Raw genomic sequence first — 17471 nt, forward strand, 5'->3', positions numbered from 1 at the left:
CCCTCCATGCTTATGATTTAACTCAATATATAAAGGGAACACAATGACTAATACTATATTGATGTGTCCTAAATAGCCTTTAAGATTCAATGAAGCATTAAGTATTTGTCCTGGGGACTTCCCTGGTGGTCTAGTGGCTAAGATTCTATGCTTTCAGTGCAGGGGGCCAGGGTTTGATCCCTAGTTAGGGAACTGGATTCCACGTGCTGCAACTGACACCTGGTGCAGCCAAATTAATACATTTTTTAAAAAGTATTCTGTACATTCCATTTTCATAGCATTATGGTCAATCCTACATATCCAGCAAATGGTGGAGGTGACCCTATTATGTGTAGTAGTTTTTAAAATAATTTATTCCAGGTTTTAAATAAGTCTTAGTAGAAACTAGAATCAAGTCCATAGATAAAGTTCAGACTAGGCATTCCATATCTCTTAACATGAATTGCAGAGATGGTAGCTAGTCTTCACATTCATTCCATTTTTGGAAAACTGGCCTCTTTTTCAAGGTTAACTCAATAATAAATAATGTTTGAGTGCCCCCAAAAGGAGCAGAACACTCTGTAATGGAACTCACTACCCATCCATCTGTTTATCTATCTGTCTGTCTTCCTCCCTCCTTCCATCCATTGTGTACGGAGTTTCAAAGTTACCCAAACTCACATCCATTGAGTTGGTGATGCCATCCAACCATCTCATCCTCTGTTGTCCCCTTCTCCTCTTGCCTTCAATCTTTCCCAACATCAGGGTCTTTTCAGATGAGTCAGCTCTTTGCATCAGGTGGCCCGTGTGTTATGTCCAGGATTATTTTATGGGCTGAAGATAAGACATGTAGGGGAGAGGGAAGCAGAAGTGGGGCACAAATAGGAGAAACAGTAGGTTCAGGATCTAGATGGAGGAAAAGGCTTAGAGGATCTTATACAACACTGCAGGCAGAAACAGAGATCACAACCACTTTGGGCAACCCAGAATGAAACTGCACTGCCCTTAAACCTCATATGGTTAGTTAATTCAATCAAGATGTGGGGTTTGGGAGGGAGGGGATGGGGAGAAAGTTTTTCTCAACTCTCATCCTTTTCCTCTTTTGACTTAGATCGGGTTTAGACCTGGGTAGTTAAGTTGGGGTTCCCACCGCCCCCGCACTGGGGATAGATAAAATTTTGCTTTGTTTTTGATTTTTGCTGCTTTTTGTTTGTTTAAAACTAAACAGGAATGAGGAAAGTTGAGGGTGGGGAAGCTCTTTCAAAACTGTAAGACAACCGCCACCACATTTTTAAACAGCTCAAAGCTCATCTTGGTGCAATGACTTTATTGTTTACTTTAAATCTAGCTAAAGAACAATTGCCTCACAGTCAGTTCTGGGAAATAAAATAAAATGTTGAAATCTACCAAGATTGACATATGGTACACATAGATGATAAGATTATCTATTTCGTATCACATCTCCCTGGAATGATAACATTCTCATTGTGAAAAACATGGAAAATTCTGAGAAACCTGAAGAAAAACAATACCCAGAACCCTGTCAATCAGAGATGACCAAACATTATCAACAAGCTGGTAGAGTTATTTTCCTTTCTGTTTTTCAGGTATATATGAAAGCAAAATTGGGAAACTGCATGCAATTTAAAATCATGCTTTCTTCATTTTACACATAATAAGCATCTCTGTTCTTGCAAAACATGTTTTCTAATGACTGCCTAATAATTCTTTATATGGCAGAATGATACTCTATAACTGGGCATTTAAAACACTATGTTTTTTTAAAAAACAAATTGTTTCAGTTTTAGAATAATATGTGTACATCAATACTAAAATCACAGATACCAAGGGGCACACTGTAAAAAAAGTAAAAAAAAAAAAAAAAAAAAGCCTCTCTCATCCTTGTCATGTAGCCACTCATTTCCCTCTGTGAATGTAACCATTGTTACTGGCTTCTTGTGTGCCATTCCAGAAGAGCAAGAAATATGGATGCATTCTTTTATTCTTCCAAAGTGGTAGGATAATTCTGCACCTTTGTTGTTTTATTGATGATATATTGAGGAGATAGTTGCAGCCAGTCTGCTATTAGCAGACATTTCCATTGTTTCCAACCTTTTGCTACCACAAACAATGATGCAATATTCTTATATAGACATACATTTTGCATGTGTTGAAGTATACCCATCAGACAAATTCCAAGAAGTGGAACTACTGGCCAAAGGTAATCTTGTTTTTTTTTTTTTAATTAAAAAGATTTTTAAAGTTTTTAGCCATGTCTCATGGCTTGCAGGATCTCAGTTCCCTGACCAGGGATCAAACTCACACCCTTGGTAGTGAAAGCCACTGGATCCCCAGGGAATGTCCAGGAATCTTTATTTAAAAATTGGGTACTACCAAATTGCTCTCCTTGGTGTTTGCATCAATTTATCTATGAAGGTGCAACATATGAAGGTGCTTGTTTCCCCACACCCCTAACAATATAAAATGTTATCATTAAAAAAAAAAAGAAAAAAAGAAACTCAATCCATCTGAGTCACAAACGATGGCATGAAAATGAGGCTAAGCATTTTATCTATTTTAGAAACATCTGCTTTTCTTTCTGTGAACTATTTGTTCGCCTCCTTTGCTCATTTTTCTGCTAGGCTTTGCTCTTTTTTTTTTCTTCTTAATGTAGATTTATAGTCGTTCTTTAAAAAATAAGAAAATTACCCCTTTGCTGGCAATATGTTTTCCCCCAGTTTATTTTAATTTTGGGGGGCCACACTGCAGCAGCTTGTGGGTTCATAGTCTCCCGGCCAGGGGCTGAACCTGAGCCCTCATCAGTGAAAGCACTGAGTCCTAACCACTCCCAGGGAGCTCCCTCCTGTTTACTGTCTGTATTTATTTACAGTTTTCTTCTCGATGGAGAAAATTTTAACTTTTATAATCACAACTTAAAATCTTGCTTTCTTTATTTATAAAGCATATATAATATATATACAAAATATATAAAATAAAGAAAGAAAGATTTTAAGTTATACATTTTCTTTTGAGGCTCTGAATATTATAGATTACTCACAAAGTCTTCCTTCCCTAGATTTCCTTTAATTACATTTTTTCCCCCTTTAGTCATGCCTGGTGGCTTACAGGATCTTAGTTCCCCAAACAGGGATTGAACTTCTGCCCTCAGCAGTGAAAGAGCAGAGACTTAACCACTGGACCAGGGAATTCCCTCCTTTGAGTAGGGAATGGTTTTCCATAATTTCATATCAATCTTTTATCCTTCTAGAATTTTTTTCCAGATACTGCCCAATTGTCCCAGCACCAATTATTAAATACGTCATCTATCTTACTGCATTCATTTTCTTAATTTTTTTTTCATTTTCTTAATTTTAAAAACTAAAGTTACCCTGTGAATGCACAGTAACAGGGAATTTCTGGTCTTTCTAGACTATGAAAAGAAATCAACAAAATGACTATCAATTTTATGTCTTAAAAAATATACTTGAATACACCGTGAAATTATTTGTAAGAAAATAATGGTCAGATGCTTTTCCAACCTGTGAGCACATTTGCCCACTCTGAACTCCTTTAGTCTCACATGCTTCTGTATTTATCACATTAGCACCTTATTTCATGCTTTTCTATTTATGAATGGCCTGCACTCTACACTCTTAAGTTTTACTATGGTCCTCTGCTGTGCAATATAAGGCTATTCTGATGATGAACCATTATATACATGTGTATATATTTCCCCAACTGGCTAATACTATTTTATGGACACTTAGCGATGGCTTACTTTTTCTCCCCTTTGAGCACTAAGTGCACAGCCAGACACAAAGAGCTGGGGCCAATCCAAACCGTGCCAACGAAACGCGGTGAGCGTCTTGTCGGTGCTCGGTTTTGTATGCGTGCTTTCCTTTTTCCCTCAAGGTTCAGTGTTTTCTAGGCTGTCTTTACAAAACACTGAACCCTGCTTCTTTATCTGTGCCTGTGCACAGAGACAAAGGCTTTGGGGGTCCAGGAAAGAAAAGATGTATAAAGATAACACCTTTGGGAGCTTGGTCGTAAAATCCAGAGCTTCTGCTGGAATTTTCTCCAGAAGCTTTCAACAGCAGAACTTTTGCTGTGACAGGGAGCAGCGTTCTAACAGGACTGTCAGGATTCTTCTCCTCTGAGTGTCCATCCATTTGTCAAACTGGAGAAAAAAAAAAGCAAAGCAAAAAAAAAAAAAAGTTCCAGGTTTAGTCTGACACCAGAGACGCATTATGAAAGAGATAAAGAACTGCATAGAAAGTGAGTTTAGTAACTTATTCTTAACGAATTGCATGCATTTCTTTCCCTAACAAGTACACCCCATGTTTTGCCACCTACCTGTTCTTTCTCACATGTGTGTGTGTGAGCCCAAGCAAGCCCAGTGTTGACATAGACATGCACTTGACCTCAAAACTTGGAGTTACAGAAAAATTTGGGAGCTGGTCATAGTCGTAAACTGAGAATATATACAGACTTGTAAAATGTAGATCTTTAACTTCTGATGGGGCTATATCCCAATTAATCCATCCTAAGTTGAAAGTATCATAAATTAAAAATGCACATAATACACTTAACGTACCAAACATCCTAGCTTAGCCCAGTCTACCTTAACGTGCTCAGAACGCTTGCATGAACCCTGATGCTCCTTGCTGTTGTTTAGTCGCTCAGTCATGTCCAGCTGTTTTGCGACCCCATAGACTGTAGCTCAGCAGGCTCCTGTGTCCATGGGATTCTCCAGGCAAGAATACTGGAGTGGGTTGCCGTGCCCTCCTCCATGGGATCTTCCTGACCCAGGAATCAAACCTGAGTCTCCTGCATTGACAGAAGTATTCTTTATCACTGAGCCACCAGGGAAGCCCTCACATGAGCCTATAGTTGGACAAAATCATCTACCACAAAGCCTATTTTAGAAGAAAGCGTTGACTAGTTCATGTAATTTATTGACTACTACACCTGGAGAAGGGAATGGCAACCCACTCCAGTATTCTTGCCTGGAGAGTTCCATAGACAGAGGAGCCTGGGGGGCTACAGGCCATGGGGTTGCACAGAGTTGGACATGACTGACACAACTTAGCATATATACAAGCACACTGAATGTGAAACCAGAATGGCTGTCTGGGTACTGATGGTTTTAAGTGTATTTGGCCTGTACTCTTGTGACTGAGTGGCTGACTGGGAGCTGTGGCTCACTGGCTGCCCAGAACCATAAATAAGTATCCTACTGCACATGGCTAGCCACCCCTCCCAAAAAAACCCAAATACAAAATTTTAACTATGGTGTCCACTGAATGTCTATCACTTTTGCATCACTGTAAAGCCAAAAAGTTGCTAAGCCAAAGCATCTTAAGCCACAGACTGTCTGTACAACCTTAAGAGAAGACACCCGGGCAGTCAGTCTTCCCCCATAGTTTACATCAGCTCATTAGTGATTAAAACTCCAGGACCAGAAACAAACCTTTGCATTCACAATTAGAGATAAGGCAATACAAGCAAATATCTCTGAGAAGGGGGAGTATATAGGGTTAAAGTCCTGTGTGTGTGTGTGTGTTCTCAGTCACTCACTCTTGTCTGACTCTTTGCTGAGCCCACTAGGCTCCTCTGTCCATGGAATTTTCCAGGCAAGAATACTGGGATGAGGTGCCATTTCCTATTCCAAGGGCTCTTCCCGACCCAGGGATCGAACTTGTGTCTTTTGGGTCTCCTGCATTGGCAGGTGGATTCTTTACCACTAGCACCACCTGGGAAGCTCCAGTTAAAGTCCTGCTGCTGCTGCTGCTGCTAAGTCGCTTCAGTCGTGTCCGACTCTGTGCGACCCCATAGACGGCTGCCCACCAGGCTCCCCCGTCTCTTGGATTCTCCAGGCAAGAACACTGGAGTGGGTTGTCATTTCCTTCTCCAATGCATGAAGGTGAAAAAAGAAAGTGAAGTCGCTCAGTTGTGTCTGACTCTTAGCGACCCCATGCACTGCAGCTTACCAGGCTCCTCAGCCCATGGGATTTTCCAGGCAAGAGTACTGGAGTGGGGTGCCATTGCCTTCTCCGAGTTAAAGTCCTACTAATATGTAAATGATTGATATGATTGGAAAGGAAAAGTTGATCGGAGGACCTGGAAAAAAAAAGAGTGCCAGAGACAGGAAGTACATGCCAAAGCAATCTGGGGCATACCAAACAAATGCTTGGGTTACTTCACAATTTTCCCCAGTGATGACCCCAAACCAGTCCCAAGATTAGTGACTAATCAAAGATGAGAGTGTGAGAGCTGGCCAAAATCAAAAGAAAGGTTCTTATGGGAACAGCTAGCAGCGGAAGGAGCTGTTATCAGAGTCTAAACCTCTGTTTTTCTTCTTTAGTCCATTAGAGGAGAGAAAACAGGAAAGTTTGGGGCTACTTGTATTTTATACACTATTGCATTTCACCAATAGATATTTGCTAGTTAGTATAAAGTAATCAGAATTTTATAATACTTTAGTTTTAATCATAAAATACATTGACCACCTAAAAAGGCATGAAAGTGCAAGTAAAGGCATTTCCAACTCTTTGCGACCCCATGGACTGTAGCCTATCAGGCTTCTCTGTCCATGGGATTTTCCAGGCAAGAGTGCTGGGGTGGATTGCCATTTCCTTCTCCAGGGGATCTTCCCGACCCAGGAATCGAACCTGGGTTTCCCACATTACAGGCAGACGCTTTTACCATCTGAGCCACCAGGGAGGCCCTTTTAAAAAAAAAAAAAAAAAGGCATATAAAGTAAAAATGTATTTTAAGCCTTATGACAAGTCAACTTCTTTGTAATCATAGGATCTATTTTTTTTTAATTAGTTGGAGTACTTCTCGATTAAAACCATTCACTGTGGGACTTCCTTGGAAGTCCAGTGGTTAAGAATCTGCCAGTGCAGTGGACATGGGTTCCATCCCTGGTCTGGGATGATTCCACCTGCTGCAAGGCAAGTAAGCCTGAGAGCCACAACTACTGAGCCCACATGCCACAGCCCCTGAAGCCCAAGCACCCTAGAGCCTGTGCTCTGCAACCAGAGAAGCCACTGCAGTAGGAAGACTGCGTCCTTCAAGTAGGGAGGAGTGGTCCCATGCTCACGACAACTAGGGAAAGCCCGCACACAGCAACGAAGACGCAGCTCAGCCATAAACAAATAAATAAAAAGAATCTGCCTTCCAATGCAAGGGACTAGGGTTGATAACCTGCTCAGGGAACTAAGAGCCCACATGCCACAACTAGAGAAAGCCTGTGTTGCAACAAAGACCCAGTGCAGCCAAACCAAAGATTTTTAAATAAAACAAAAACTATTCACTGTTACAAGATCTTTTCAGCGCTCATCAATCTCACTTTGGACACTATCATTCAAGGGGGAGGGGGGACTCTCAAATGAAATAAAAAGAAAAAAAAACCATCAGAAACCTTAATTTACAAATAAGTGAATAAAATGTATTCATGTATGAATGTTCCCAGATTTCCTTTCCGCCTGTTTCTGCACAGTCCATATTTCTAACTAACGTAATATGAGACTTCTTTCCTTTGGGGATGGGTTATTAGAATGATAGAGAAGGCAGACCAGAGTGGTGAGGGCTGGGGGAAGGACCAGCCCACGATGCTGCGGTGATCTCTAAAACAAGGAGCCAGTGGGGGGCATATGGAGATAGGAGAGCTGCAGGGTTTTGGCGTGTAGGCAGTTTGTGGCGGTTCAGACTGTAACTGCCCTTCCAGCAGTTATACAGTGTGAGAGAACTGGGGAGTGAAGAAAGGGGATCTGGTAAGTAGTGTTATGAGTTCTGAATTGGATCCCCTGTGATTTTTCTTTGAGAGACAACATGAAAATTGGTATTCATCTTTAAAATTACTTTGGGCAGTGCTACGCGCTACTCTGTAGAAACTGAGCTATGTGGGGACCCAGGATGATGAGGGAAGAAATGTTTATGGGATATAATTATCACTACAGTAAATCAGGAATAACCCCAAATGCCTCACAATAGTGAATCAGCTCAGCAACATGATAAGAGAAAATACGGCATTAAGGGTGAATGGGGGCTTTGGGAGTGAGGCCATTCAGAGTCTCACTAAGAATCTCTTAATTCCTTCCTTTACACATTGATTGAATAATTATATCAAAATTTAGAGTTACTGGGAAGATTAAAGAAATGAAAATATGTATAAAATTCCTGAAAGAGTGTATGACTCTTTGAACTCATGGTAGCTAATGTTATAAACAGTGGTCCCCAAACTTTTTGGCACTAGGGACCAGTTTCATAGAAGAGAATTTTTCCACGGACAGGGGGAACAGGCAGGGAGGGATGGCTTCAGGGTGATTCAAGCACATTGCATTTTATTGTAGTTCAGTCACTCAGTCATGTCTGACTGCAACTCCATGGGCTGCAGCATGCCAGACTTCCCTGTCCTTCGCCATCTGCTGGAGCTGGCTCACACTCACCTCCATTGGGTCAGTGATGTTTTCCTACCCTCTGGTCCTCTGTCGTCCCCTTCTCCTCCTGCCTTTAATCTTTCCCGGCATCAGTCTTTTCTAATGAGTCAGCTCTTCACATCCGGTGGCCCAAGTACGGAGTTTCAGCGTCAGCATCAGTCCTTCCAATGAACGATCAGGACTGACTTCCTTTAGGATTGACTGGTTTGATCTCCTTGCAGTTCAAGGGACTCTCAAGAGTCTTCTCCAACACCACAGTTCAAAAGCATCAATTCTTCATCACTCAGCCTTCTTTATGATTCAACTCTCGCATCCATACATGACTACTGGAAAAACTACAGCATTACATTTATTGTGCACTTTATTTCTAATGTGATGCCACTGCTGATCTGATGAGAGGTACCAATGGGTCTGTGGCCCAGAGGTTGGGGACCCCTGTTAGAAAATATCATAGTGATGTTAAAAATAATAAGCATGAGGGGTAAATCATTAGATATATAATAATTAAATTACAAAGCATAAAGTTACCATGTTTGTACATTAACAAGGACAGGAAGCACATTTGCAAGGATTGAGGTCAGCTCACTTATTGTCACAGATGCCCAGAAGAAGAGAACAGGCTCAGATTGAAGAACAGTGATTTAGAATGAATATAAAAGAACATTAGGATTATAAAGCGCTGAAGAAATCTATAAAAGAAAACATTCAAACCTTTTCCTCTAGAGATTAAAAAGATAATTACATTGGTTTCTCATTTATTTCCCTGATTATAACAGTCAAAGATAATTTATATTTGGCTTTGATAGGTGTTCTTGCCTTGGGGGTTTCTCCTTTCTAATTGTGTTTATTTAGTCTAATAGAAAACAAATTTGCATTCCTTGAACTTCTACCAGTTGAAGGTGGGTAGATGACTGAGAAGAATGCTTAACAGCTGGGGGAAAACCCTTGGAATTTAAAAGGTGCTGGGAATAATCCAAAAAGTAGATAATCCATGGAAGAATTAACTGTACATGAATTTGGTAATCGCCCAGTATCTTTCTCTTTTTTAAAAAAATTTCTAATTTGAAGCATTGTTATTTTACAATCTTTTAGGTATCTAGCATATTGATTTATATATGTATACACACACACACACACACATATTCTGTTTTAGATTCTTTTCCACTGTAGGTTATAATAAGATATTGGATATAGTTCCTTGTGCTATACAGTAGGTTCCTGGGTTTGTTTGTTGTTTTTTTTTCAAATCTATTATATATATATAGTAGTATATATATCTGTCCCACATCTCTTGCTTCAGCTCTTCAAGAAAAAAGAGCCATACCATCACAGCCAGGGATCTAATGTGTGAGGCAGGGGAGCAGCTAAGACCATTTTCTTATCCTAGTACCATGTATGATACCTCATTTTACAGTTAGTTCCTTTTTAATATTAATACCATGTAATTAGTATACGACATTGTGCTACATTATTTTATGCTACACTATCTTATATGCTATGACCATCACGGGTGACTCAGTGGAAAAGAATACGTCTGCCAAGCAGGAGACAGGGGGTCAATCCCTGCGTCAGGAAGATCCCTTGAAGAAGGAAATGGCAACTGGCTCCAGTATTCTTGCTTGGGAAATCACATGGACAGAGGAGCCTGGTGGGTTTACAGTCCACGGGGTCGCAAAAGACTCAGACATGACTTAGTTACTAAACAGCAACAATACTATCTTATATCATATCATAATTATATTTTATAGTTACTTTTAATGCCTTTCCGGATTTCTTGACAATAGGATTGTGAAAATCCCATTTTCAGAGTAGTTGTTACAAGGATTCTTGCTGCACTTTCAAGATGTGAGGACCATTGCTAGGGCATCAGCGCCACTCATCGCACACCAAATGGCAAGGAGAGGAAAGTTCTCAGGCAGTGAGGTCAAGATGAAGGAAGAGGCTGTTATTTTTTTTTTTTTTTTTTTTTTTTTTTTTTTTTTTTTGCTTTTTGGTTATATTATCCTGGGCTTTACTGGTGGCTCAGCTGGTAAAGAATCTGTCTGCAATGCAGGAGACCTGGGTTTGATCCCTGGGTTGGGAAGATCCCCTGGAGAAGGAAATGGCAACCCACGCCAATATTCTTGCTTGGAAAATCCCATGCACAGAGAAACTTGGCGGGCTATAGTTCATGGGGTCGCAAAAGAGTCAGACACGACTGAGCATGCACACATGGCTAAATATAAAATACTTTTTGGATTGTCTATCATTGAATAGGTTTCACATTACATCTTGCCCTTTACTATCCAGATTGTTTTTAAAAGTGACTTTACTTCTAATATGAGATTGAGCTTTAAAGCCAATACTTGACTCGTACAATGAAAATCCCAAGTAATGCTAAGTTTAAAAATCAGTATCCTTGGGCTTCCCTGGTGGCTCAGTGGTAAAGAATCTACCTGCCAACGCAGGTAACATGGGTTTGATCCCTGATCTGGGAAGATCCTACATGCAGTGGAGCAACTAAGCCCGTGTGCCACAACTACTGAGCCTGTGTTGATCCCATGCACCACAACTTAAATGAGAAGGCTCTAGAGCCCAGTCTCTGCAACAAGAGAAGCCCTGGCAATGGGAAGCTTGCACACCACAACTATAGAAAAGCCTGTGCAGTGAGGAAGACTCAGCACAGCCATAAATAAAGGAAAATTAAAAACAAAAAAAAACCTGTATACTTGCTTACTTCTCTTTCTTTTTTTTATTGAAAATGCATTCCTTATGCTATCAATCTGTTATGCTGTTCATAAAACACACAGACAAATAAAGCCTAAACCCAAACTGGAGAGAGAAAACTGAATAAAAATAAACTGGAAATATCCCCTTCAAACTTAATTCCTGTGGCTTTCATGGAGGTGTAAAGATTACCATATAATCTAGTGAATTTATGGAATAAGTTTGTTGTTGGGCAAAAGAGAAAAACCAGTGAGTACCATTTATTCATTTAGAAAATATTTATTAGATGCCTAACAGCATCAAGCAATGCACAACAAGGAGCATGGTAAAACCATGCCTGACCCTATAGTTTGGCTGATTGGAGTAGAGAGATAATTAGTGATCTTTGCAAATATCAGTGACCTTTGAAATATATGCTTCTATTAGTTATGGTAAAAGAAAAGAATTAACAAGATCTTTTTAAAAGTTTGAAGACCTTCAATTTTATCCAGGGTGATCTTAAAAATGTTTAACAACTGGCAATGCTATCAACCAATCAAAATCGGCAGAGGCTGCTCAGCCATACCAATGAATTCTGCCTGAACATTAGCCCTGGTTATATTAATTTAGGGATTCACATTCATAGTAAGTAGAATGAAAATGCAAAGATAGTCATTTTAAATATGTCCCTTTTTATTTTATCTATTTGCTTTTTTTATAAGTCTCTTTTTTAAGTTGTTGGTAACAAAGTTAGTTTAAAAACACAAATACAATATGAGAAAAACTTAGCTAGATTTTAAATTTCGGGTATGTCTCATTTTGCCATTTTTAGTGAATTTATTTTATAAAATTTTATTATTATTTTGAATAGATATTACCTTCACATGATTAAAAACATTCATATGATTAAAAATTCAAAAGACACAAAACGCTCTCCAGGTAAGAGTCTCTTCAACCCTTTAGACAGTTTTCCTGTCTGAAGGAAATCAATATTGCCCCTTTTCTTGTAAAAGTAAAAGTAAAGTGAAGTCGATCAGGCATGTCCAACTCTTTGCGACCCCACGATTGTAACCTGCCGGGCTCCTCTGTCCATGGGGTTTTCCAGGCAAGAATACTGGAATGGGTTGCCATTTCTTTCTCCAGAGGATATGTAAAGTCTTCCAGAAACATTGCGTACATGACTTTTTTTTCCCTTCTTTAGGTTAGTAAATATCTTTAGACTGGAGCTTGTAGACCAGCACAGAAAAGAAGTGGTGACTAAATCAGACAAACAACACCAGTAAGATACAGAGCTTTATGATGGATTGAATGTTTATGTCACCCCTAATTCCGAAACTGAAACCCTAACCCTGTGGTAATGACCCAGGGAGGTAGGTGGGGCCTTTGAGAGGATTAGGTCATGAGGGAGAGCATTCACATATGGGATTGCGAGCATCCATGCTCAGTCGTTCAGTTGTGTCTGACTCTTTGCCACCCCATGGATTGTAGCCCGCCAGGCTTCTCTGTTAATGGGATTTCCCAGGCAAGAATACTGGAGTGGGTTGCCACTTCCTACTCCAGGGGATCTTCCTGACCCAGAGAGCGAACCAGAGTTTCCTGATTGGCAGGCGGATTCTTTACCACTGAGCCACCAGGGAAGCCCTCATGAATGGGTTTAGTGTCCTTTATTAAAGAGACTACAGAGTGACCTTTAGCCCTTTTGTCATGTGAAGACACATGGAGAGTCTCTGAGCCAGAAAGCAGGTTCCCAGCAGACACCGAGTCTGCTAGCACCTTGATCTTGGACTTTCCAGCCTCTAGAACTATGAGAAATGAATTTTCTGCTGTTTATAAGCCCCCACCCCCACCAGTGTTCTGTTATAGCACCTGGAATGGACTAAGACATACGGGAAAATGAATCTCAGTAACTCACAAGGTAGGATATTCTGTCTACTACTGTATTCTGGGGCAAAGATGCTCCGTTAAAAGGAAAGAAGGCTTTGACTGTGTGCTTTAAAGATGGACTATTTCAAGTTCATTATATACATCTAGAGTTAAAGAAATCAAAGCATAATTTTTTAAAAGGGATCCTGATTTGTTTTTTTAAATGAAGGTACAATTCATGCACCACCCCACCCAGCATTTTCATCTATTCACAAGGCTGCAGAGCCAGCACTGCTGTCCAATTTCAGAACGTTTCCATTACCCCAAAATAAAGTCCACACCCATTACAGTCAGTCACTCCTCCCCTGCTCCCTGGCCCCTAGAAACCACTCAGCTATTTTCTGTCTGTATGGATTTCTCTATTTTGAATATTTCATGTAAATGGAATCGTATGCTAGATGGCTTCGGTGTCTGGTTTCTTTCACTCAGCATACTACATTCAAAGTTTATGTTGTAGCATATATCAGTACTTCATTCTTTTTTCTTGCCCGTGCTTTTTAAAATTTAACCATTTTTAAGTGTACAGTTCAGTGACATGATGCACACTCACACTGTTGTGCAACATCCCCACATCCGTCTGCAGAACTGTTTTTAAAACTCAAGCTGAAACTCTACCGGTTAAGTAACATCCCTATTTCTTCGTAACCTGTATTTTGCTTTCTTTCTCTGTGAATTTGCCTATTCTAAGAACTTCATAAAAGTGGAGTCAAACAATATTGGTCCTTTTGTGTCTGGTTTATTTCACGTAGCACAATATCTTCAAAGTTCATTCATGAGTAGCTTGAAAGAGAACTGCCTTTCATTTTCAGGCTGAACACTGTTCCATTGTTTGGCTAGACCCCATTTGGTTTATCCATTTCTCACCAAATGGACGTTTGGGTGTTTACATTTTTGACAATTATGAATAATGCCACTGTGAACATTAGTGTACACATTTTTGTATGACCATGTTTCCAGTTCTCTTGGGTGGAAGAGACTCTCAATGAGAACTGTAGAGGAATTTGATGAGTAATACACATTAGCCAGAGAGGAATAGAGTAAGTCCCCTCATACAAACATTTGAGTTTCGAACTTTCAAAGATGCAAATGTGTGTTCGCATGTCCAATCACATTAGTTCATGCGTCTGGCGTGCACGGTCATGTGTGTCCATCCACTACAGGTGGCTGTGCTTTTGTGTACTTTACAGTACAGCAGAGCAGTTTTTTAATTTCAAGCCCAGGATGTCTGGAAGCAAGCTTACAAACAGCGGGGTGTAGCCAGTTGTGTTAGTTGGGTACCGAGGCTGACTGTGTTGGATTTACAATCAAATTGGACCTATGAATTCGCTTTTGGAACAGAACTCATTCATACAGAGCGGACTTACTGTACTTTGATCATGGACAATGGTCATTGAGACTGTGTTTCCTTTGAGGAAGTGTGAAAGTAACTTACATATGGATATATAGATTTATATACATTCCTTTGTTATGTTCTTTTTCATTATGGTTTATTCCAGGATACTAGATATAGTTCCCTGTGCTATACAGTAGGACCTTGTTGCTTAGCCATTCTAAATGTAATAGCTTGCATCTACCAACCCCAAACTCCCGGTCTGTCCTGCTCCATCCTCTCCTCCCACTTGGCAACCACAAGTCTGATCTCTACGTCTGTGAGTCTGTTTCTGTTTTGAGGGTAGGTTCATTGGTGCCACAGTTTAGATTCCACATATAAGTGATATTCATATGGTGTTTGTCTTTCTCTTTCTGACTTAGAATCAAGTATACTTTAAATAGGTACCCATTTTCCAAGCAGAGCTCTTCTTTCTTCAAATACCTACAATTAAAAAAATAAAGATGGAATGATTTCATATTTTGTGGTTCAAAATACCCATTAAAAAGACATCATTAGGACTTCCCTGATGGTCCAGTGGTTAAATATCTGCCTGCCAATGCAGGGGACATTGGCTCAATCCTTTGTTCCAAAAGATTCCACATGCCTAGGTGCAACTGAGCACAAGTGCTACGAGAACTAAAGCCTGCATGCCCTAGAGCCCCTGCTCCCCAACAAGAGAAGCCACCATAATGAGAAGCCTGCTCACTGCAGCCAGAGTGGCCCCTGCTTGCCAAAACTAAAGAAAGCCCATGCACAGCAATGAAAACCCAGCACAGTCAAAAATAAAATAAATGAATTTTTAAAAAGACATCATTAAAGGATCAATCACTAAATATTGCCAGTCTTTTCCATTTTATCAACTGAGTATAAAGAGACAGATTTTGTACCTGAAAGGGTAACTTTATTTATAACTTGGGCAAACTTTCCTTTTTCTCAGTTTCTCCATGTGAGACAATTCATCTTAGAGAATAAATAATTTTTTTAAAGGCAAGAAATAAGAAAAGAATGGAACTATAAAGTGAAATCATTTTTGGAATATGAAAGGCGATGACAAAACTGACAAAGGAAAAATTGGAAAACGGACAACCTCCCTCCAAATATTTCAGCATGACTAGTATTAGAACTTGTGAAATTTATGAGTGAGTAGCTCTGTTTTTTTTTTATTTCATGAGTTCACATACCAGTGGGTGTACATTACATATATGTTTGCATATGTGCACCTCTGGGCTTATAGCTCAGTGTATAGGTTTGTTGTTATATACCATTGAGGACAGAAACTATGTCTTATTCACCTTGACTTCTCCACTGCAGAGTGCTGTATGTGGCATATTACAGGTGCTCAAGCTTGCTGGAAGGAATGAATATGCTTGTGACAAATGAATATCCTTTGGATGTATCGCTACCATGTGAGTGTATTTACGTATTAGTGGAGAGGTGTTTTCCTGAGCTTCAGTCACATGTGTATCTATCTGAATGGGTGAGGAAGGGACAACTCGAGCAAGAAGGTTTGGCAGAGGAGGGCAAGCTGGAGCCAGGAAGCAAGAGACAGCAGGTAACAGGTGTGACTGTCTCTCTGGCGCCCACCCTGTGCTCTGTGGGCTTTCAAAATCGGGCTCCATGTTTTCCCTTCCTCCTGGCACTTTCTAAATTCTCTTGCACTATTCCTATTTAGAAACTAGCTCAGGGCTATTTCTTCGCTTTTGTGGAGGAGGATGAGGAGCTGGTTTCATGCTTCCAAGAGATCTGTTTTCCTTTCTTTTTTTAGACTCTCAAATTCTGCTTTCAAAGGGCAGGCAAAATGGAGACTGAAATAATTGATTCAACAACAACCTCAAGGCCGTAAAATGCCATCTTTGCTACTAACCAGGGAATATCATATATCACAGGTAGACACTTTTTATACTTTAGAGAAAAAGAACAAGAATACCATTTTCTCCTCCCTCCTAATTAACTGCCCCTTGGGCTACTAGGACCCTCAAATAACAGTGACAGATGATCTCAGAATTTCTAGATAATAGAGATAGTAGAGGGGATTTCCCGGGTGGTCCAGTGGTTAAGACTCTGTGTTTCTGCTGCAGAAAGCAAAGGTTCAATCCCTGGTTGGGCAATTAAGGTCCCACAGGCCAATGAAGTGGTCAAAACAAGCAAACAAAGAAAAGGAAAATAGAAGAGAGCCTATAAAATAAAATTTTAAAACCTATAGAATTTTTCAGAAGACTGAAAAATCAGGATTCAGGGCTTTCGTGGTGGTCCAGGGGTTAAGAATCTGCCTGCCAATGCAGGGCATACAGGTTCCATTCCTGGTCGGGGAGATTCCACATGCCTCGGCACAGCTAAGCCAGTGATCCACAACTATTGATCCTGCACGGCCTAGAGTCCACGTACTGCAGCTAGAGAGTAGCCTCCACTCGCTGCAACTAGAGAAAGCCCTCGTGCACCAATGAAGACTCAGTGCAGCCAAGAAAAAATAAAGAATAACAACAAAAAAAAGAGAAAAATCAGGATTCACACATTTCCTGAGCCCTTCTCTTGTGTCTAACAAAGTCCTATCAAGCATCTAATTCCCCTCCTAAGTCTCGGGCACCAGCAATTTTCTGGCACCCACTGGTCTCACTCTTCTCAACTCCTCCTCCACTTGCAGCCCATGCTCCACCTGGCCTTTCTAGGATTCGCTATTGCCCGCGAGATGATTCTGTTCATTTTCTCTCCCCAGGTAGATTACACCTACTTTCCCTTATATGATCCACAGGTTCCAGGGGAAGCTCTCAACAAAACACCTGCTGACTGAACAACAACAAGAGATTCAGATGTCATAGAATTTTAGGGCTAAAAGGAATCTTAGGATCTTTTGGTTCACTTTTTCTGTTTTAGAGAGGATAAGCAGAGGCCCGAAGGGTTACCTTTATAGATTTTAAAGAAAAATCACTGGTTCCAGACTGTATGTTCAGCTGAATAATATACTTGGTTCCTCACTAAAAAGCCATGTGGTGCAAGTGTGCTTCAGATCAGATCAGATCAAATCATTCACCCAGTTGTGTCCGACTCTTTGCAACCCCATGAATCACAGC

At 40.3% G+C, this 17471-nt stretch overlaps 1 protein-coding gene across 1 annotated transcript in view; it reads right to left on the reverse strand.

Moving 5' to 3' along the window:
* Nucleotides 1–17471, reverse strand: part of LOC129635269 (F-box only protein 16-like) — a 40282-nt gene that overhangs the window by 16325 nt on the left and 6486 nt on the right. The window contains 2 exon segments of the mRNA XM_055558108.1: nt 3950–4156; nt 14809–14844. Of these exon segments, the coding sequence (XP_055414083.1) occupies nt 3950–4156; nt 14809–14844 (243 nt within the window).

Source organism: Bubalus kerabau, chromosome 20 (assembly GCF_029407905.1).
Source record: "Bubalus kerabau isolate K-KA32 ecotype Philippines breed swamp buffalo chromosome 20, PCC_UOA_SB_1v2, whole genome shotgun sequence".
NCBI classification, from domain to species: Eukaryota; Metazoa; Chordata; class Mammalia; order Artiodactyla; family Bovidae; genus Bubalus; species Bubalus kerabau.